At 38.6% G+C, this 23249-nt stretch overlaps 1 protein-coding gene across 6 annotated transcripts in view; it reads left to right on the forward strand.

Moving 5' to 3' along the window:
• The window catches only part of MRTFB (myocardin related transcription factor B), a 135066-nt gene that overhangs the window by 66990 nt on the left and 44827 nt on the right, over positions 1-23249 (forward strand). For 4 of the 6 annotated variants that reach the window (XM_017864530.1, XM_017864531.1, XM_017864527.1 and 1 more), the window contains 5 exons: positions 5616-5681; positions 7730-7785; positions 9033-9107; positions 12754-12915; positions 14465-14643. In XM_017864530.1, coding sequence (XP_017720019.1) covers positions 9092-9107; positions 12754-12915; positions 14465-14643 — 357 coding nt within the window. In that variant the 5' untranslated portion in view covers positions 5616-5681; positions 7730-7785; positions 9033-9091. Of the gene's footprint in view, positions 1-5615; positions 5682-7729; positions 7808-9032; positions 9108-12753; positions 12916-14464; positions 14644-23249 lie in introns of all 6 variants that reach the window. The other 2 variants (XM_017864532.1, XM_017864533.1) reach the window with 1 other exon arrangement.

Consider the following 23249-nt stretch of genomic DNA (forward strand, 5'->3'; position numbering starts at 1 on the left):
AATAAATAAATAAATATAAATAAATAAATAAATTCAAAATTATGCACCCTTTAAAACCTTATTGAAATGGAACAGGAAACTGTAAATGTTAGCCCTAAGAGATAAAAGATCATAATTCAGTAATTAAATTTTTTTCTCTAAATGAAATAGCCACCTGTATCCATGTTCACAGATGTCTCCTACAATTGCAAAAGATGACAGTTAATACATGAGGAAATTAGTCTCATTACTTTATGATCATGCTTTATATAGATTACGTTGGAATAGTCTTCCTTTTAAGAATTCAAATTAAAGGAATAACTGAAATGAGGAATTTCTACACAAAAATTCCACCACAGCATTTTTTATAGTTAAAAAACTGGAAACAAGTGATAAGCAGGGACTATTTAGTAAACTATGCCATATCCACCTAACAGAATATTTTATGTAGCCACTAAAATAATATTTATCATTGTAGTTACAGAGTGATTGGAGTATGTAGAAGCAGAGAATCAAAATTTATGCTTAAAGACAGGAAATATGTGGTAACTCTAGTTGTGTGTCTCTGGATGATATTATCGGTGATTTTCTAGTTTTTTATCCTACTGTTTTCTATTTCCATATTTTGTGTAATGAACATATTTGGCCCTTATCATGTGTGAAAAGATTTTTTTAATAAAAATTCCTGGGACCTAGGCTAGTTAGGAAAGATGGGATACGTACAGAAGTAAATGGATTTATAACCTCATCTCCCTCCATCCATGAGGGTGCTTTGCCTGCCTCTTGTGAGTTTTGTCATCTGGAAATATACAACTACTGTAGAATTCTCAACTTGGGGTTAATGTTTTGCCCAGAGAATACAATGCTACCTGTATGAGATATGCTGTTTTATATCTGCCCCCACCTTTGACAAAATGAAACAGGTTTATACCCTGTTTTAAACCATGATTCTAAACTTCAGGATTTCTTAGGACCATGTGTTGGATTGTTTAGCCTTTACCTTTTTCAAAATTAATATTCTTTAAAAATGTTCAAATGTAATTGTAACATGAAGTCTATTTCTCGTTATTACTTATGTCCTTTGTTTCTGAAAGGATGTACACAGTGTTTTGAACTATTTATTCCCGTGAGGATTCTATAGTTTGTACGTGTATCCTTTTCTTGCATGCTACTATTTGCAAAATGGCCATGGAAGATACTGAATGTTACTCAACTTACTAAGAGGATGGAGGCTATGATGTCAACCCAATAGTACGGTTCATCCACTCAACAAGTCACCAGGAGAGAATGCTCTTGGGTTCAGTTTTGACACATGAGGCCGTTGCCAGACTGCCTCTGCCACAGGAAAGCAGTACCAGGCCAGTGTCTAGTCTTTGGTTGCAGCTACAGATATGAAATCTTGTCAACACAAGCACAGTGTGTCAGACAACAGTGCAAGGTTGAGTGACATTCAGTGATCTAAGCCTTTTTTCCCTCCATGCAGATATAAACATGGAGGGTGAGCATGGAGGCTGAAAAGGGAGGAAGAAGGTCTCCAGGCTTAATCCATGAAGGTCCCAGGAAAACTTGATAAAGCATTCCTGATCCCACAACCGTAAATGCCTCTCTGATCATTAAAAGAGTCTGGTCCTCTGTTTTCAGGGTCCCTTACCCCTTCCTCAGTTCTGAATAAGCACCAGCACATTCTGCCTAACTTCTGTGTGGCATGACAGTTAAGCTGTCTGTATCATTCAAGCCGTGTTCTTCCTGGCCTTGGATGGTCTCCGTCTAAGGTGCAGATATCTGCTCTGACTTATACGTTAATTTTGTTACTAATTTGATGAACAGAAGTTCTGAAAGCAAGTTTGATATCTGCTAAAATTATGAGTCTATACCTATATGATTGGTACTTTTTATAAGTAGTAGTTGCTCTCAGAATAGCATGTGTCAATTGTGAATAACTGGTTTTAGTTGACATCAACAAATAATACTATAATTGTGTGTTTCTGTTTCGAGACAGAGTATCGCTCTGTTGCCCAGGCTGGAGTGCAATGGCACGATCTCAGCTCACTGGGTTCAAATGATTCTTCTGCCTCAGCCTCCTGAGTAGCTGGGATTACAGGCATCTGCCACCTTGCCTGGCTAGTTTTTGTATTTTCAGTAGAGACAGGTTTCACCATGTTGGCCAGGCTGGTCTCAAACTCCTGACCTCAAGTGATCTGCCCGTCTCATCCTGGCCTCCCAAAGTATAATTGTGTTTTAATACTAACCCAAAGTAGCAATGTACCTGAGCTCTTGCTAGGGCATAGTGCCTCATATTCAATATAATATGTCCAGTACTGTCCACCTATGGGTGCAGATAAAAGCTAAAAAAAAAAAAAAAAAAACTGAGTAATGAACATACTTAACAGAATGGCTAGTTACTTGCAATTCTGCCTCCCCTCCCATTCATGTTCTTCCTAACATCGCTTTAAAAAGATCCGTTTACAGCTACTGCTGCTGCTCTTTCCCATGGATTTTTACCCCATGCAGTACCCAGACACCTAACAGATATGCTCTAAATAAATGAATGTGCCTGGGGGAGGCTGATGGCCACAGCTGCTTTGAATAATACTTGTATTGGGAGGTTCTTGCTTCTTGGGAAAGTTATATAGGCAATGATGAGAGCATTAATTGGGGAAATTATTCTCCTACCTTCAAGCAGTATAAGTACGATTGTTTGGTTGCTTATTTGGCCACATAGAAAACACAAATTTTTTGTTTTATTTTAATAATTAGTGGTTGGTGTCTACGATATTGTGAATACAATTAGAAATGTATATGTGTTCTCTCTCTCGGGTTCCTGGCACAGAACTCCTAAAGTTCTCCTAAATGTCCTGAGTAATAGGAGCATCATTTGTTATACATTTGGTCTTAGTCGCTAGTTCTTGACAAAGAGTTTCTTTCTAAGATCCTTGGACTCTAGAGTGATGAGAGTGATTTTTGTATGCTACTGAGATGACAGGTAGTTGAAAGCCTTTAGGTAGCTTCCAGATAGGGGCTGATCACCAGAAAGACCAAGGCATGGCCAGAGGAAAGGTGGTGTACCTAGAGAGGGCATGGGAGCTCTGTGCCCCTTCTCCCATGCCCTATGTGTCTCTTCCATTTAGCTGTGTCTGAGTTATATCCTTTATAATAAACTACTAATAATAGATAAAGTGCCTTCCTGAGTTCTGTGAGCTGTTCTAGCAAATTATCAAACCTGGGGAGGGGATTATAGGAACCTCCCAACTTTATAATTCACTGGTCAAAAGTCTGAGTGGTTTGGACTAACAGTTGGCATCTGAAGTGAGGGCAGTCTCTGGGGATAGAGCCCTTTAACTTGTAGGATCTGACACTAACTCCAGGTACCTAGTGTTAGAATTGAATCATTGGACACCCAGTTGGGCATCCAGAGTTGGAGAACTGGTTGGTATGAGGGAAAAAACCCACACATCTGGTGTCAGAAGTGTTGGAAGTAGAAACAGATGGGAGTGACATGCATCCATGTTGTGTGTTACCCTCCTGATAGCAGGTACCTTTTTCCATGTTGGCATGAAAGTGTGATTTCTGGTCATAGATGATTACAGCTGACAGGATTGCTGTCCTGGTAAATGAAGGCACCTGAAATGACCAATGTACAATCAAGAGATGCTTCTAAGACTAACCAGCTGTTGTCATCAGAGTGTTGGTTTGCAAATCAAGTTGTTGCAGATGTATGCATCATTCAAAGATGTCATTCACCCAAAAAACGTATTATGTCTGATAGATTTGTCTCACAAATGTGTGCTTTGTTTGGTTTTTGTTTTAAACCAAAAAGGGGGCCATTGATGTTTTCATTACTCTTTGTTTTTTACTCTTTTGAGGATTCCCTTGGGAGAAAGGAAAGATTTTCCTACTGGAGGTTCTCCAACAGACATGGACCCCCATGTTCCAGAAGTATCAACCTTTGAACTGGAGAACTGTTCTAACCCTTTTCTCCTCTCAGTTGTCTTTTTCTTGAGATTCTGCTTCTTGAATATGATTATCTTAAATGCAGACAAGCATTTACTTTAGCATTCCTAGAAGAATGTTAAAGTACACAGGTCTTTGGGTGCTGTACTACGCACAGGTCAGCTCCTTGGTTATTTTGTTCCTAGTAAAGTACAGTGGGAACATACTATCCTCCATCAACTTAGGAAAAAGATCTTTCTGATTGAGCACAATTGATTCAAAGTATCACAGAACATCTTAATGTCAGGAATGTGCGTATCTTTTTTAAAGAAATTTTATTTCTTTTGCTTTGTGTAGCAGAATCTTTATCAGTTGCTTCAGTTCTAAATAGGTATCAATGAAGCTTTGTGATCCTTTGGCCCCAAACCAAACAAAAACCGAAACCTATTTCTGTATCTGATAGATGATGACATTCATATCAAACAATGATAAAATATTTTTAAAAGCCATGTGACAACTTAGATTCTTTCTGAACTTTACCTAAGACTGCTCTGCTCTGCAGTCAGCACAAGACCAACTGAAAAACAAGGGATGAGGCCACGTGCCTGCGTTTGCAGGCCTCAGGGTTTTATTTTAAGGAGGAGACCCCATGCGCACTGCATTTGAGCCTCTCATTCCAGCCATCACCACTCACTAGAAAATTCTGTCTTCTCTTTCCACCGTTTAAGAAAGGCACATAAGTAATTTTTTAAAGCATATTGACAACCCTTAAGCAGACTCTTAATCATTCTAATCTTGGTTTTCATCCATGGTTTGAAACAAAATCAAAGTGGCAACTTAAAATCACAATGGAAACTTGGTTTGAATGTAAAGCAAAGCAAGAAAACTATTTTTCAGAGTCACCTCCTGTATTTCCCTTATTTTGAAATAGTCTCATTTTCCACATAAAAATATGTAGATGCTTATAAAACGAATCTGCTTGAGAAAACTAGAAAAAATTAATTTTTTTATTAAATTTGGCAAACTGGATGTCTGCATTTCATAATGTGTATCTTGTTCTCTGCCAGTTCTAATAATTTACTTTTATTAAAATAATAAGGTGTCAATTGATTTGTGACTTTCTTAGAACTTACAGACTGAGATATGGTATTATGTTTGTGCAAAGATTACTAAACTTTAAATTCCTAATTTAGAAATTTCCCTTTGGGTCATTAGGAATATCTCATAGGTCCAATTTTTATTACACAAGCAGCCCTCCTTAAAGCTGTTTATAGTCAGTCTTTCCTTAAAATAAATTTTGCTATTAATTTGCTTTTTTAAAAAAACTAAGATGTGTCAAAGAATTTCACGTCTCTTATTTCTATGAATTAGATTTATTAGCAAGTCTTAATGTATAAACCAACTATTTTTGTTTATTTTCTTGAGTACTATGAATGTTTTAAACAACAAATACATAGCTTTGGTCATCAAACTAGGATAAACTAAACAAAACATTTATGCTGTGTAAACTTTAGTGTTCACTAAACAGGCAGAAATTACAAAATAATTTCCCTTTTACAACTTACGTGGTGCCAGGTAATATCCTTCTTGTTTAATTGTGAAATAGAAGATGCTTGGTAAAGCTTAACTGCGTCTCCTCTGGAATCACATAAATTGGATCCCACAGTTGCTGATAAACTCTAATGGTGATTATTTCCTTTTCACAGTGCTCCAGCTGAGGCTTCAACAAAGGAGGACGAGAGAACAACTAGTGGACCAGGGCATCATGCCACGTAAGATTTATACCATCACTGCCATCCCTAACGTGACAGAACATGAAGGGCGTGTCCAAGAAGAGCCTGCATCTTGCTCTGCTTTCAGTTGTATCCATTTAATCAACAATTACCAAATGAATTTCCAAGGAAAAATGAGGCACCTAAGTGTATCATTTAGAATACATTTTAAAAACCAGATGCAGTTTAAAAGAGGGACTTGAATTTTATCTTACACAGAGAACACTTTTACACTGTAATAAGGCTAACATTCATTCTTTCTTTAAACTTTAATATTTGTTTTAGTGTTTGAAATGACTAAAGTAATCGCTATACTAATAGATTTGAAATTCATTAGACTTGCCAAAAAACATAAAATCAATTTATAACTTTTACTTAGACTTATTTAATTCCAATTAATTATATTTAGTGCTATGCTATGATCTATATACAGTAATTAAATGTATCTCAGTTACAGGACTGATAAACATTCCATTTATAATTCATATTTTTGGCTCAAGTACAGATATTTCCTTAGTATCCCTAGGGTTTGTTCCTTTCACAAATTTTTCAGAGTTGATTAATTTTAGAATGTTTGTTCTAGTTGTTTTCTTTACCTTTAGTCACCAAGTTTGGAGGTGGTTTTATATTTTAGTGGGGAGGAATGGCCGTTTTGTGTAGGCCATTAGGATTGTGTATCTGGATTTTGTGTAAAAATTGACCTTTCCAAGAGGTAACTTACTCAGTTTCAAAACACTAGAAAGAAATTACAAAATTAATTTATGCTATCCAGTCTTCTGAATCACGGCTATGATAAACTGTTTTCTTGGTTTGTGATATGGAATGATTTTTCTCTTTAGTATATATTTTTCCCAGTAAAACCTTTTTTTTCTGGACTACTATTAATCGAGAATCTCAATATTTTAAATCTAGCATTGTGATAGTCAAAAGGTGCTTTGATAATCTGCCAGATTTCTCCACCACCACATTCCTGACTATGAACCAATCAATCAAAAAGGATCAAATTAGGATATTTAAGACACCACTGCTAGGCCAGCTCTAATCTGCTTTTGGGGGCTGGTCCTCAGCCAAACCTGATTGGACTGGGCTCCTGGGAGTCTCTGTGGTGCTTCATGTGCCAGAGCTGAAAATAATGCTGTAAGAGCTGATTGGTCAAGTCTTGGAAGTGACAGCCCAAGGAATCCCGGTCCTCTATCCCATCCGCTCATCTGACTGCGCATGCTTGTAAGTGCAGGGTGTTACCAGGCAATGGTGGACATACGCAGACAAGATTTTGCAAAGATAATTGATAGAATACTGTTGTAGGTAATGTTTTGGTAAGCACTGCTTACCCTCACACTGGGATTCCAGAATATTTGATTTACCAGCAGTTAGCATATTAAGGAGTCACTGTGTCTTTACAGTGAGTTGCCCTGTGGTATGGTAGAAAGAGCATGAACCTTTCAAATTCAAAATTCTAGATTTAAATACCACTTTGACCACCATCTGGTTGTATGGCCTCAAGAATTCGCTTACGCCTTTCACCTGCACTGGGGCTTATACCTACCTTGTAAGCTTATTGCAGGGACCAATAGCAACATAGCCTTGGTTAAGCACAGAGCCTGTTATGGGCTCTAAATAAATGATACCGCAAATCTGTTGGACACAAAGTGCAGTGTGATGTTCAAGGTTACATCACTCCCAAGGATATATGGACTTTTTCTATAGCTTATATGACCATTAAGAGCAAAGACTCATCAAGGGGTCATCAGACAGTCCCCTTGGCAATGGAGATTTGCTATGAGTAGTCAGAACTAGTCTGAGCTGCTATTTGCATTGTCATTTTGTATACAACTGTGTTTTAAATGTCTACTTTATTTGTGAAATACATAATTTTTATCTTGTAACATTTAAGATTTCAAATTTTGTGGGTCTCCTAATGGAACTAGTAAATTAATGGAACTGTAGATGTGATCTATTAATAATAGGATTGTCAACATGATATACTATAACATTGGATTGAGGTATGAACTCCATTTATACTGTGGAACCCATTTCTTTTCTCACAGCTTTGAAGAGCCCAGCGGCATTCCATGAACAGATAAAAAGCTTGGAACGAGCCAGAGTAAGACATTTCATTTTAAAATGTTCTACTTCTCTCTCCTCCTCTCCCTCTGTTCTAAAATACCTGTGTACAAGTAGCAGTCTTACTCCTAAATGTGTCAATAGAGAAAAAAATAGTGTATTTTCAGGATACATGGCATAGAGAACATTTACTCTGGGACAGTTTGATCTGGAGGTTTGTAGAAAATACATGACATTCAAATTTTGTTCTTTTAAAACCAGTTACTAGTTTTGTACAAAAATGACAAATCATACTTCTTCGCTTTCTTGCTCTCAGAGCATAACAACAGTTTTTAGAGGCATAAGAGGGGTAATTTTGTCATTTGTTACCCCTGCAGAGAGACAGCCAAGGATGTGCTGATACCAGATCCTTTGGTGATTTCCCTACTGGGTCTCTGTTACCTGTACATTTGACCAACGGTAGGGGAATATGGCTAAATCAGAAAACATTGCTACATTCAACTCTGCTTTATTCTTTAAGATGGCACCATCATACTTGCACATGATAATTGTTAAGATTTTTCTTTAAAAATGCCATTATGAATATTCATTCATTTTGTTTGTTTTGGGGAAAATTTCTATCATGCAACATGAATTAAATATATTCCAAAATTTTTTTAAAATTTTCTAGCATGCAATAATGATCTCTTACAGTCTTATAAAACCTATATTAAGGCTTTCTTCCTTAAGAGTTGAATTGAATACATTTCGTAATTAAAAGAATTCTGATCAAGATATGAACGTTACAAAGAAATGACATTAGTACTTTTAGCGAAAATTGTTATCTAGCGTGGATTGTTTACTGGACCTGAGCCGAGTATAGATTTTATTGATTTGTGATATAAGTGATTTAAAATCCTATGTTCTATTAAAAAATTACAAACTTATAATTACCTCTCTCAAAAGCATGGACCTGCTTCCATCTCGCATTGATCTAAGTTGTAAAGAGATTTTTATGAAAGTGCTTAGTTTATTACCACACGTTACTTCTTTCGCAAAGTCCTGTAACAATTTTAGAAGGCTGTACACTTTAAAATCAATGCTGTTGGGCGCACTATATTCGTTATTTTCTAAGTTGCTAATTTCTCTACTCCTGCGACCTCTCAAAAACACGCTCCCTGGCCCATCATAATGCGTGGTGTTAGTAGCTTCGTAAATAGAGTGCTTTCAAACAACCAGCTCTATAAATCCACAACCCTACAATAATATAATATTTTCTCTATGGTAACAACTTTTTTTCTTTTAAAGACCGAAAACTTTTGAAACACAAGATTCGGAGTCGACCAGATCGTTCTGAGCTTGTCAGGATGCACATTTTAGAAGGTAAAGGATTTATTTCTTCTTAATTTGCTGTATTTTTTCAAGAAAAGAAGTGAGAATTTCACCATTTCTGTTTATTCCCATTTGAATAACTTTTTACCCCACAGCCTTACTTCCTCCAAACTGGATAGCAACATGAAGACCCAAAGCTAAAACATTATGTTAGATACACAGGGAAACTTTGATTCTTCACATAACCAATTAATGGACTAACACTTCCACACCAGCTGGTACCACAGATGCCTCTACTATACAGTTACATTAAAAAAATTAGTGTCCAGAGGACCCCATCTAAAGTGGATATATGTCCAGTGAGGAACATATATCCAGTTTTTAAGTCCTAAAGAATGCAATAGCCCAAGTCTAACCCTAGATTTTCAACTACTTGGACCTTGTCTGTGTCTTCCTGGTATAGTTCCACACCCAACGTTTTCTCTTTATTGCCACTTACTCACAACAAGCCACCTTGAGCTGACCATTAGCACCTCCCACCCCCTCCGCCAAATGATCTCAGTCGTCTAACCTCATCACATACGAGGCTGGTAAGGACAGTTCCACACCAACGTTTTCTCTTTATTGCCACTTACCCACAACAAACCACCTCGAGCTGACCATTAGCACCCCCCACCCACCTCCGCCAAATGATCTCAGCCATCTAGCTTCATCACTTACGAGGCTGGTAAGGACAGTTCCGTTACATCTTTGGTTAACACATGGGTCAGGCCAGGATGTTTTTCTCTCTAAAGGCAAAGCATTCTCGAAAGCTTATACCTCTCCACCATCAACTCCCAAGTTACATTTTCTTTCATTGTTTTGCTTCTCCAACGAATTTATTAAGACTAGAAGCTTGAGTCTTTGGTAGCCTTGGGTCTGTTAAGTATTGAGAAGATACGGAAACAGTCTGAAAACTTCTCAGACATTGAGAGACAATGGTCAGGTAGAAGGGAGGTTTGTTCTCTGGGCCTAATGATAGTATTAGAGTTAGTATTAAGTTAGGTCGAGATTACCAAGTATTAGATTGTAGGTCAACATAAGAAATAATATCTTAAAGGTCAGACATGTCCAGAAATGAAATCTTCACGAGGTGATATGGCTACCATTATTAGAGGTGTTCCTTCATTGGCCAGTGTGCTAGACTACAGAGACCCAACAAGTGAGCGAGACAGATGGATGCCTGACTTCACGGAGCTTGTAGTCTAGTTTTGCTAACAAATAAGCAAAACAAGTGAATTACAGATTGTGAGAAGAGCTCTGTGGGGAGTAAACAGACTGCTATGAGAGAGAAAAAACTCAATATTAAGGATGTGGTAAAGAACTTCCAAGCATTAAGGTGGTCTCTACGACCTCAAGTAGGGGCTCTTCTATTGTAAAGAATCTTTGATTATATGGCTGTCCTCCTCATTCCAGGGGCAGGAGGTGAGAGGTATGTCCCTTTCTCTACTTTGGGTTGTGTTCTCAGAAGTCCGCTGGACTAAAAAGGCTTTTCCAGAACTCCAGTAGTAGGGTAGAGCAGCTACCAGTCAGGGATAAGTGAATCTTCAAAGAAGCAAGTTTACTGGTAAGTAGCCAAGTAAGTGGTTGCTTCTTTGCCTGAAAACATCTTGACCTATAAGGGACATTTTTGTAGTAACAATGCTATCTGTTTCAATTTGTCTTCTAACTGTAACAAGCTTTATTAATATAATTAAAATCAAGGAAAATACATTTAACTCTCAAAAGAAATCTTTTTTTTAACGACTACCCACCATTTAAAAATCTAACTATTTATGAATGAACCATAAGTGATGTTTTAGGACATCTGTTCTTAAGTTGGGATTTTGAAATAAGAAAGAATGTCATTTTATTTTTAAAAGTATCTTAAAACCACCACCACTCCCAACTGTATTTTAACATTAACCCAATTTTGATTGGATTGGATATTTGGCAGGCAAGGGTCTAAATTACTTCCTGAAGTTCAGCAGCTAAACTTCAGCCTCAGTCATGGGGATAGAGGTAATAAGACCAGTAACAGAAACGTACCAAAATTCCAGGCTCTACTTACTTGGGAATATTTTCTTTCCATACATATTGCTATCACTTAGGTGGTAGTAATGTAAGAGAGGAGAAGGACAGAAGTCTGTCCTACCTAGATCTTAACCAGAAGCATTGAAATACCAACCTGAGAGTGATTCTTATGTTCTGATTCTCCCCAGCGATCATCTTGTATGGTTACAAGTGTTATGTCAGAAGATTGGGGCCACAGTTGGTTGTATGGGAAAATGATAAAAATGAGATGGACACACATTTTAACCTGTAGATGTCTACATTTGTTTACCAATATTCCAACATTGTGCTAGGGCCTTCTCTTTGGGTAAGACTTTAATGAATGGAGTTTACATCAATCTGAGCTTTAAAATCCTAGATTTCACAACCTTTTTCTCAAATTTCTTGCAGTTGTTAATTGCCCAAACAAATTTGACAGTGATTTTTTTAATTACTCACCTTTATCATATCTTTCCAAAGCATTTACGTTTCCAAGAAATGATCTTCTATTTTTTGAAGTTTTATCATTTTCTCATAACATTTAGTTAAATTTTGTATTCACTCACAATAGCAGTCACAACAGATATGAATCATTTTGTGGACAATCAAGGCTCACTTTTGGCAAGCATACAGCTCAGCTGGTGGATAGAGAAGCTGCACAGATGTGCTGCAGGGTAACCTCCTAGCCATGTGCTTTCAGTGAGCCTTGGGCTTCACGAGAACATTCTATTAATACTTGCAGAATAAAGAATATCAGTTCATCCTACGCCGACATACGGGGAGTTTCATTAAAAGACCTTCTACTGTATGACTTAAGAGGCAAGCAACTTTCAACTCCAAATTTGGATAGACACCACATCATTATTTTTCATCATTTCTAAACATTTCTTAGAACAATGGATAAAACATTAACAAGAGTTACCAGGAATACAAGTATGACAGAATGAAGCAGATGGATGAATTATGGTATTTATAGTTTTACATTGGTTATACCAATTTTATGCAGTTGTAAGTAGATGAGTTGATGCCTCTATACAACCATTAATTACTGTGTATTATAGTTGAATGTTCCTAACAGACACAAGGATATATATCCAGAAATAAACGCAAATTCTTAATTATGATGACCGACCGAGACACAGGGGATCAATTCAAGAATATGAATGATAGCTCTTCCTATTGACCTCTGAAGAGAAGCTTATAAGCCTAAGAGGCAGTGTCTCCCTTCTAAGAATTGACTTTCCAATGAAGCCAAATCCAGAACTGTCAACTTCTTGAACCGTGGGCCACATCTGTCTCGCTCATCCTCTGTATCTCCAATACCTAATAAATGTGAATTTGACCCTCCCACCGTAAACAAACAATAGCAGTACCCTTTGGTTTAAGGTCCTGTTAATTTAAGTCTGTGGGCATCCAAATTACATAGAGAAAGTAAAGCTATCCAGAACTAAAAAATACAAAATGCATACTGGAACGTTCTTAAACAGTCATTTTCTCTTTCCATAAATATGTCGAGAACACAAAAATATGTCTAAATCGGTTTAAATTCAGTTAGTTGGCCTGAAATAACATTATGGAATAGAAATAGTAATTCGAGTAATGGTTAAAATTGTGTTTCCTTTTTTAGAAACATTTGCAGAGCCATCCCTGCAGGCTACTCAGATGAAGTTGAAAAGAGCTCGACTAGCAGATGATCTGAATGAAAAGATTGCTCAAAGACCTGGTCCTATGGAGCTGGTAGAGAAAAACATCCTTCCTGTGGACTCCAGTGTTAAAGAAGCAATTATAGGCAAGACTAAAAATTTACTGTTTGGGGGGAGAAAGAGAAACTTGGAAATTTTAGATAAAACAAATATAATTTAAAGGCTAGTACCAATCGTGAGTATTGTTTTCTGGGTTAATTAGAAATTAACACTTAGAGTGATTTCTGTTACTGTCATTTCATTACATATTATAAGTCTAGTTATCTGCCGCCGATTAACAGATTCCCTTGTTAAGTCTGAGGTTTAATTCGTACATTCTTGATTTCATCTCACCTTTTGGGGTCCATCTCTTTAGGACTGCATGGAATCATGGTTGATTGTACTGCTTAGACATCTTGACTACAAATTGCCTAAGCTTTAAAGTCATACCAGTGCAAAATAGGAAGTCCCCAGGGGTGATGAAAATGACAACAGTTTTTAAGATAGGATATTAACTTTTCAAAATTGCTTGCTGACTAAGTAGCATTATTATTGAAATAATTTTCTAAGTTAAACTTAGTTTCTGTTTAATATTTTTACTAACTTTATTTCTGTCTACTTCTAGGAAATATAAATAGCATGTTCAGTGTTAGTTCAGCAAGGTGAATAGCAGATGAGTACAGAATGGTAGTATCTCTCCATTTTATCCTGGTCTTATCACACTTAGTTACTGATGTTTCTCTTTTTATTTCTGGCATAAGCTTGAGCAGAAAAAAAGAAAAAATCATGTGAGATGTCAGTGTAGCTGGGTTGCTCCCTAAAGTGGGAACTTATCAACATACACCTAGTCGTGGCCCCATTTTCCTCCTTATCACGTGTTTTGTTTTTTGGTTTTGTTGTTTTTTTTGAGATGGGGTCTGGCTCTGTCTCCCAGGCTGGAGTGCAGTGGTGTGATCTCAGCATACTGTAAGCTCCTCCTCTCAGGTTCACGCCATTCTCCTGCCTCAGCCTCCCAAGTAGCTGGGACTACAGGCTCCTGCCAGCATGCTCAGCTAATTTTTTCTATTTTTAGTAGAGACAGGCTTTCACCATGTTAGCCAGGATGGTCTCAATCTCCTGACCTCATGATCCACCCGCCTCGGCCTCCCAAAGTGCTGGGATTACAGGCATGAGCCACCGCACCCGGCCTGTCACGTGTTTTTTTTTTTTAACAGTTGGATTTCCTGTCAGGATCCAAACAAGGTCCACACATGGCCTCTGTCTGATATTTCTCTTAAATCTTAATCTATTGGGTGGATCTTCTTTTTTTTCTTACTACTTATTTGTTGAGAAACAGGCTTGTTTTGTCCTCTAGCATGTCCCACATTGTGGATTTTACTGACTGCATTTGCATCCCCAGGTGTTAAGATTCCTGGCACTTGTACTTCATGTAACTGGTAGTTGGACCCGAAGTCTTAATCTAATGAAGGTTTGATTTTTCTTTTTCACCCAAGAATACATCATGGTTAGTGGTGTGTTCTTGCACTGGGAAGTACATTGTGTTCAATTTTTTTTAAAGCAGCTTCATAAATTTTCATAGGAAACAATGTTTTCCTCCTTCACATTAAGCTTGGTATTCCAAAGCCAACATAAGTCAAAAATCATTTCTTTCTTTAGGCGTTGGGAAGGAGGACTATCCCCACACTCAGGGCGATTTCTCATTTGATGAAGACAGCAGTGACGCTTTGTCTCCAGACCAGCCTGCGAGTCACGAGTCACAGGGGTCAGCCGCGTCCCCAAGTGAGCCAAAAGTTAGTGAATCGCCATCTCCTGTGACTACAAACACTCCAGCCCAGGTATTACCTTTCTGGTTTTGAGCCCTAAAGAAAGAAAATGCTTTTTTTTTTTTTTTTTTTTAAATATATTAAGGTAATAAACTGTCACCAGAAGAAAATTCTGAATTGAATTTAAATTGATTAGGCAAAAGGCAGGCACTTAACTGCCCTCCAGGAAGGTAATAAAGATTTCCAGCCACTATGTCTTTATCACAAGTAGGTAATACCATTGCCTGAAATCTTGGAGAGTTGAATGTTTTGATCATTGATGGAACTGAATTTGTTTGTTCAACAAACACACATTGAGCACCTATTATGTTTCAGATTTATTGGGAACTGAGAATCTAGTGCATACAAAGGAATGTAAGAAATATCTTGGTAATTGCATTGGAAATTTACATTTCTTACCTTTTAATGGGTGTCCATGTTTCCTTTGGCTTTATAATAATTCCTGTGCTATACATGTTTTTTCTCCTTATGGTACTTTTTCCTTACTGAAATTTTAATAGTGTTATTTTAAAGTCAAAACTATTGAACTACTTAATGGGAGTGATCAAGTCAGCAGAAAATGTTCTTGTTAAGCCTGGTATCATAGAATTTTTGAGTCGGAAAGGAATTTAGCAATTATCTGCTTTAACCTCATATAAGAGGCAGCCTGGGTTCACAGAAGTATGGAAGTTTGGGGATTAAAAATGCCCATTTTCTTACAGCATTTCTTCTCATTGATGACCATTGATTTGTTAGGAACTATGTCTTTCAGCATTATTTTCTTCATTGCATTTATCACCATGATCTGAAATATGTTAATTAATTTGTTGTCTCTATGCCTGCAACTAAAATGTGAGCCTATGAGAGGGATTTTGACTGTTAGAAGATAAGAGCTACTTTGGAGAGGGAGGGAGGGGGAGAGAGAGAGCAAGTGTATCTTGAGCATCTAGCACAGGGCCTGGTACAGAAAAGGTGCTTAGCAAATGCTGACTTGAATTAAGCACCTTGAATGCAGACTGACACAATGGTTGTGGAAGCTTGTTTCTGTTCTTCCATGTGCATGTAGAGCCTCTACAGCTTGGACTCATCAACAGTAGTGTGGATGGCTGCAGTTCAGATTGTCCTCTCCAAGTTCACAGGGCAGGGGTGACCGTGGTCCCTCAGTTGTACTGGACCCTGGCCTAGAAGAAGTATAAGGGTCAGTGACCAGCCCACAGTCTGAGGTCTGAGCAGGCAGAAAGCAAGAGCGAGGGAGACTAAACCCTACTGTGTTCTCACATATTTGCTGCACCCTGGTTTTGAGCTTTAAAAATTCGGTAAAAAGAATGTCAAGTATGCAAGTAGATACCATTAACAAACAGTTACACTTATCCATTTGGGTTGTTTGTTCTCTGTTTCTGTTTTGAGTAGGTTAGGATGTCAGATAGCAATTAGCATGGCCTTAACTTTTAGTAATACAGAATTTGTGTCACAACAGCCACCTATTGTTTAAACTTCAAGACCATTTCACCTGCATGAAAGATTATAATTCTCTTCCTTGTATTGCTGGTACTACTGTGTTTTATTTCTGTAGTCTTAAAACATGGTCTCCAGCTAAGTTTTTAATTGAGACACTTTAACCAGAGGCATTCCCACACAGTGAGCTGACAGTCCAGAATTCCTTGAAGGAAAATAGTAATAACAGTGTTTCTTGAAGAATAAATATGGTCTGTTTATTGCCAGTGCAACACACATTAAGCCTTGGGTCACTCCTGAATTTAAGCAGTAGTTTTCAAAGTACCTTCAGTGCTGCTGCAGTACCATTTCTGCCTGTTACATGCAGACCATTAACAGTCAGCTTTTTATCTGTCAACTAGGGCGATGAAGACCCACTTTTCAGGATGTTAACAGTTCCTATGTATACATTCAAGAAAAAGAACCTGGAGTCAGGATTGGCTCCACTGTAGCTTTGCCTGTGAAATCATTTCTGTCCTATGTGCCTTGAGACCTCTTAAAATTGTGTCCTTCATGAAACCCCCTTGTATTAAGTGTTCTAGTATTTATAAGTAAGGAATCTGACAAACATGATTATTATACTTTTATTCATGTAATGAAAGAAGCATGTCCCTGGTAACTATGCCATACAGATGTCAAAGAAAGATAATTCTTAAGTAGGAATAATACACTGTAGGTGCTTTGTTTTGACTTCTTTTTAAAATTTACTACAGAGGTGAACTTTATGATGCTGGTAAAGTCTTGGGGATTTTTGTGTCATCTAAAGGTGATAAGTTTTGTTTTGGCAAATTTTGTACTTTATTTTCACTGTTATCCAGTGTTTGGTTATAGAATTTGTCCAGGCATCTCACTTGCTGTATATAAAATATATTTATCTACCTAAATATACTTATTTTCATATTCGTAGCTCAAGGGGAAAGGACCTTGACACATTGCTTCTCCTTAGACACCAAGTTCCTAGAGGGCAGGGATTTATCTTAGTAACCTCATACTGAGCACAGGGGTCCAGCACACAGCAGGTACTTACCTTCCTTAACTGATTTAACACATGACAGATTCTTGGAGACTCTCTTTGCAGTCTGTTTTTTCCTGCTTTAGAATTACCATCATACCACTGCCACAAAGATGAGCTATGACACAATTTATTAAAATGTGCTTGTAAAACAAAGATAATAAAAGAGCAACATATATGTCTTTCGGGGTTCTTTAAGATTCTTAATTTTTAATCTTGAAAATAACTCATTGTCAGAATTTGATGGTAAATTTCATTGCTGTTGACCACTCCTCGAATTGGCTGTAGTGAAGGACTAGCTTGATTTTTTTAGATATTTCTTTTTTGGGGGTGGGGGAGGGAGTCTCACTCTGTCACCCAGGCTGGAGTGCAATGGTATGATCTCAGCTCACTACAACCTCTGCCTCCCGGGTTCAAGCGATTTGAGTAGCTGGAATTGTAGGCACCTGCCATCATGCCCAGCTAATTTTTGTATTTTTGTAGAGACAGGGCTTCACCATGTTGGCCATGCTGTTTTGAACTTCTGACCTCAAGTGATCGGCCCGCCTTGCCCTCCCAAAGTGCTGGGATTACAGGCATGAGCCACAGCACCCAGCCCATTTAATTATTGATGCATGGGGACTAATCCTCTTGTAAAGTACAAGTGGTGGGGTAACATCAAATTTCTTTGTGACTTTCGCAGGTAACAGAGGGCCACAGACCATACTTTGAGTGAAATCTCTGCCATAGATTTCACTTTCCTTCTTGTTTGCCTGAGCCAAATTTTGTCATGTATTTATTACTAATTGTGTGCTGCATGTTTAATACTGTGGCTTAAACTAAGCTATCCAACCTACAGCCCACAGGCTGCATGCGGCCCAGGACAGCTTTGAATGCAGCCCAACACAAATTCGTAAACTTTCTTAAAACATTGAGTGGTTTTGTGTGATTTTTTTTTCTTTTAGCTCACCAGCTATCGTTAATGTTAATATATTTTATATATGGCCCAAGACAATTCTTCTTCCAGTGTGGCCCAGGGAAGCCAAAAGATTGGACACCCCTGGCTTAAACTAAACAGAGAAATTAGAAAAATGTGATTTTTTTTTTTTATGCCTGACTGAGGCAGGGGGCAGTGGCTCAGGCCTATAATTCCAGCACTTTGAGAGGCCCAAGTGGGAAGATGACTTGATCCCAGCAGTTCAAGACCAGTCTGAGCAACAGCGAGAACTTGAACATCACTGATCATTAAAGAAATGCAAATCAAAACCACAATGAGATACCATCTCACGCCAGTCAGAATAATTATTAAAAAGTCAAGAAACAACAGATGCTCGTGAAGCTGCGGAGAAATAAGAACACTAGAAATAAGGAGAGGTGGCTGTTTTTTCACATTCCAAATTTTCAACAAAAGATGCAAAGAAGGCAGGCATGATAGCACACACCTATAATCCCAGCTTACTTGGGAAGCTGATGCAGGAGCATTACTTAAATCCAACAGTTCAAGTCTGGTCTGGGCAACATAGCAAAATCCCATTTAAAACAAACAGACAGAAGGCTGGGTGCCCTGTCTCAGACCTGTAATCCCAGCAGTTTGAGAGGCCAAGGCAGGTGGATTGCTTGAGCTCAGGAGTTCAAGACCAGCCTGGGCAACATAGTGAGACCCCCATCTCTACTAAAAATACAAAAAAAAAAAAAGTAGCTGGGCGTGGTAGTGCACACCTATGGTCGGGAGGCTGAGGTGGGAGGATCACCTGAGCCAAGGAAGCAGAGGTTGCAGTGAGCCAAGATCACACCAGTGTACTCCAGCCTGGATAACAGCGAGACCCTACACACCCCGCCCCTACAAGAAAGAAAAAATCTCCAGAAACTATCTTAGAAGAAACACACATATGTGCCTTACTAGACAAAGGCTTTAAAGTAATTATGTTAAATATACTCAAAAACTAAAAGAAAACGAACAACTAAAGGAAATTATGAAAACTACATATGAACAAACTGAGAATGTGGTAGAAATTACTTTTTAAACCCAAAGAAATTCTGTAATTGAAGATACAACGGAATTGAAAAATTTACTAGAGGGCTTAAACAGTAGACTCAAACAAGCAGAAGAAAGAATCTGCAAATGAATTGAAATTGAGTCTGAAGACAAAAGGAAAAAAGAATGAAGAAAAGTTAACAGAGACTAAGAGATTTATGGGACACCATCAAGCAGATCAATGTATTCACTATGAGAGTTCCGAAAGGCGCAAAGATGTTAATTAAAGAAATAATGAGCCTGTAATCCCAGCACTTTGGGAGGCCGAGACGGGCGGATCACGAGGTCAGGAGATCGAGACCATCCTGGCTAACACGGTGAAACCCCGTCTCTACTAAAAATACAAAAAAAACTAGCTGGGCGAGGTGGCAGGCGCCTGTAGTCCCAGCTACTCCAGAGGCTGAGGCAGGAGAATGGCATAAACCCGGGAGGCGGAGCTTGCAGTGAGCTGAGATCCGGCCACTGCACTCTAGCCCGGGCAACAGAGCAAGACTCTGTCTCAAAAAAGAAAAAGAAATAATGGCCCAAAACTTCACAAATATGAGGAACAACATGGATATACAAATACAGTCATGCTTTGCTTAACAACAAGGATACATTCTGAGCAAAGCATTTGTAGTAGTCAACTCTTGCACTGCTATAAAGAACTACCTGAGACTAGGCAATTTATGAAGAAAAGAGGTTTAATTGACTCACAGTTCCACAGGCTGTACAGGAGGCATGGCTGGGGAGATCTCAGGAAATTTATAGTCCTAAGTGGAAGGGTAAAGGGGAAGCAAGCATGTCTTCACATGATGGCAGGAGAGAGCGAGTGAGCACAGGGGCAAGTGCTACACACTTTCAAAAAACCAGATCTCATGAGAACTCATTCACTGTCATGAGAACAGCAAGGGGGAAGTCTGCCCCCATGATTCCTACCAGGCCCCTCTTCCAACTCATGAGGATTACAATTCGACATGAGATTTGGTCATGAGCCACATTATATCAGCATTGTTCGACAGTTTTGTTGTTGTGAAACATCATAGAGTATACTTACACAAACCTAGATGGTATGGCCTACTACACCTACTACAGTGTACCTTTGTACTGTAAATATTTTTTTTACTACATTTACCATGTAAGTGGTTTTTTAAAATACTACACCTGTGTAGAGCAAGTCCATTATAATCTTAATATGTGCAGTCCATTGTTGACCACAATGCCTGTACAAGAAATTCAGTAAACTCCGAAGAAGATAAAGTCAAAGAGATCCACAGCAACACACAATGTAATCAACTGTCTAAAGTCAAATAAGAGAGAGTCTTAAAAACAGCAAGAGAAAAGTGGTCACATACAAGGTCAGTAAGACTGTCAGTGGATTTCTCACTAGAAACCTTGCAGACCAGAAGGCAGTGGGATAATATATTTAAAATGATGAAAGAAGAGAACAGTCACCTGAAAATCATATCCAGCAAAATTGTTTTCAAAAATAAAGGAGAAATTAAAACATTCCCAAACAAAAGCGGAGGGAGTTTATTACCACTAGAATTGCCGTATCAGAAATGCTAAAAAGAATCCTTCAATCTGAAATGAAGGGATGCTAGATAGTAACTCAAAGCCATAGGAAAATATAAAATTGGCCAGGCACGGTGGGTCACACCTGTAATCCCAGCACACTTTGGGAGGACAGAGCGAGCAGATCACCTGAGGTCGGGAGTTCAAGACCAGCCTGACCAACATGGAGAAACCCCATCTCTACTAAAAGTAGAAAATTAGTCGGACATGGTGGCATGGGCCTGTAATCCCAGCTACTCGGGAGGCTGAGGTAGGAGCATCGCTTGAACCCGGGAGGCGGAGGTTGTGGTGAGCCAAGATCGCGCCATTGCCCTCCAGCTTGGGCAACAAGAGCAAAATTCCATCTTAAAAAAAAAAAAAAAAAGAAAGAAAGAAAGGTAATACGTGGGCAAATATAAAAACAGTATTATAATTTTGGTTTGTAACTCTACTTTTTTTCCTACAGAATTTAAAAGACACATTCATTAAGAATTACAAATCTATGTTAATGGCCACAGTATATAACAACGTAGTTTGTGAATGACGTCAATAACACAGAGGGGGTGAAGCTGTAAAGAAGTAACATTTTTTTATGTGACTGAAGTTGTTATCAATGTAAGATAGAATGTCATAATTCTAAGATACTATTTGTAATTCCTATGGAAACAAACAAAAAATTTGTAGAATCTGAACAGCCATATGCAAACCTACCCCCAAAAGCTGAGGAAACTCAGAGGCCAAAGAAAGAGGCTGACAAATCCAGTTTCTCAGAGAGAAATATTTTATAGGAACTTAAAAATAGAAGCAATGTCTCGGGTGGCTGTCCACACCTGCCATCCAGAAAGTATTCATTCATTCATTCATTCCTGGCTAATTTTGTAGAGACAGGGTTTCGCTATATTGACCAGGCTGGTCTCGAACTCCTGAGCTCTGGGAATCTACCCACCTCAGCCTCCTAGAGATATTCTTTATATAGCAAGCTTTTGGGATAAAACATGTGCAGCTGGTCATACCTTCAGACTTTCTTGTCAAGACGTGACCACTGGGGAAGTTTGATAGCATCTTTATGAGGGGTTTTCTGTGCTATAGGCATTGTTTAAAGACCTTACTGCAAAACACCTTGCTGTGGAGGGGCCAACCACCAGTCATCATGGTAGTTTTGTTTCAAGATGGCATCAGACACTCTTGGCCATGCAACAGCCTATTTTCCTACAATGCAAAAGGAGAGGAGAAGGGAATCAAAACAAGGCACTACAAAGTATCAAACACAGACATCCTGTGTTCATGGAAGACTTAATATTTTTAATATGTCAATACTACCCCAAACAATCTACAGATTCAGTACAGTCCTGTCAAAACCCTAATGTTGATTTTGCAGAAATAGAAAATCTTAAGGAATCCTGAAAAACCAAAACAGTCTTGAATTTTAAAAAAGTTAGAGGTCTCATGCTTCCTGATTTTAAAACTTACTACAAAGACACAGTAATTAAAACGGTGGTATTGGCATAAGATAGATAAATAGAATGGAACAGTGAGCCCAGAAATAAGCCCTTAGATATGGGATCAAATGATCTTCAACAAAGGTGCCAAGACCATTCAGTGAGGAAAGGATAGTCTCATCAACAAATGGTACTGGGAAAACTGGATATCCACATGCAAAAAAGAATGAAGTTGGACCTTTACCTAGCATCATAGGCAAAAATTAACTCCATAGAGATCTAAATCTAATAACAAACTATGGAACTCTTAGAAAATATAGGGGAAAGCTTCATGACACTGGATTGGTTTCCTGGATATGACACCAAAGCAGCAAAAGAAAAAATAATTACATTTCCTGAAAACGTTTTGGCCAGGCATAGTGACTCACGCCTGTAATCCCAGCTGTTTGGAAGGTCAGAGCAGGAGGATCCCTTGAGGCCAGGAGTTGAAGACCAACGTGGGCAACATAGTGTGAGACCTCATCCGTACAAAAAATAAAATTAAAAAACTTAGGCCGGGCGCGGTGGCTCAAGCCTGCAATCCCAGCACTTTGGGAGGCCGAGATGGGCAGATCACTAGGTCAGGAGATCGAGACCATCCTGGCTAACCCGGTGAAACCCCGTCTCTACTAAAAAATACAAAAAACTAGCCGGGCTAGGTGGCGGGCGCCTGTAGTCCCAGCTACTCGGGAGCTGAGGCAGGAGAATGGCGTGAACCCGGGAGGCAGAGCTTATAGTGAGCTGAGATCCAACCATTGCACCCCAGCCTGGGCAACAGAGCGAGACTCTGTCTCAAAAAGCAAAACAAACAAACAAAAAACTTAGTTGGGCATGGTGACATGCACCTATAGTCCTAGCTACTCCAGAAGCTGAGATGAGAGGATGACTTGAGCTCAGGTTTGAGGTTACATTGAGCTATGAAAGCATCACTGCATTCCAGCCTGGGTGACAGAGCAAGAACCTGTCTCTTAAAAGAAAAACAAGCCAGGCGCGGTGGCTCAAGCCTGTAATCCCAGCACTTTGGGAGGCCGAGATGGGCGGATCACGAGGTCAGGAGATCGAGACCATCCTGGCTAACACGGTGAAACCCCGTCTCTACTAAAAATAT

Source organism: Rhinopithecus bieti, unplaced genomic scaffold (genome assembly GCF_001698545.2).
Source record: "Rhinopithecus bieti isolate Rb0 unplaced genomic scaffold, ASM169854v2 scaffold_76910, whole genome shotgun sequence".
Lineage (NCBI taxonomy): Eukaryota > Metazoa > Chordata > Mammalia > Primates > Cercopithecidae > Rhinopithecus > Rhinopithecus bieti.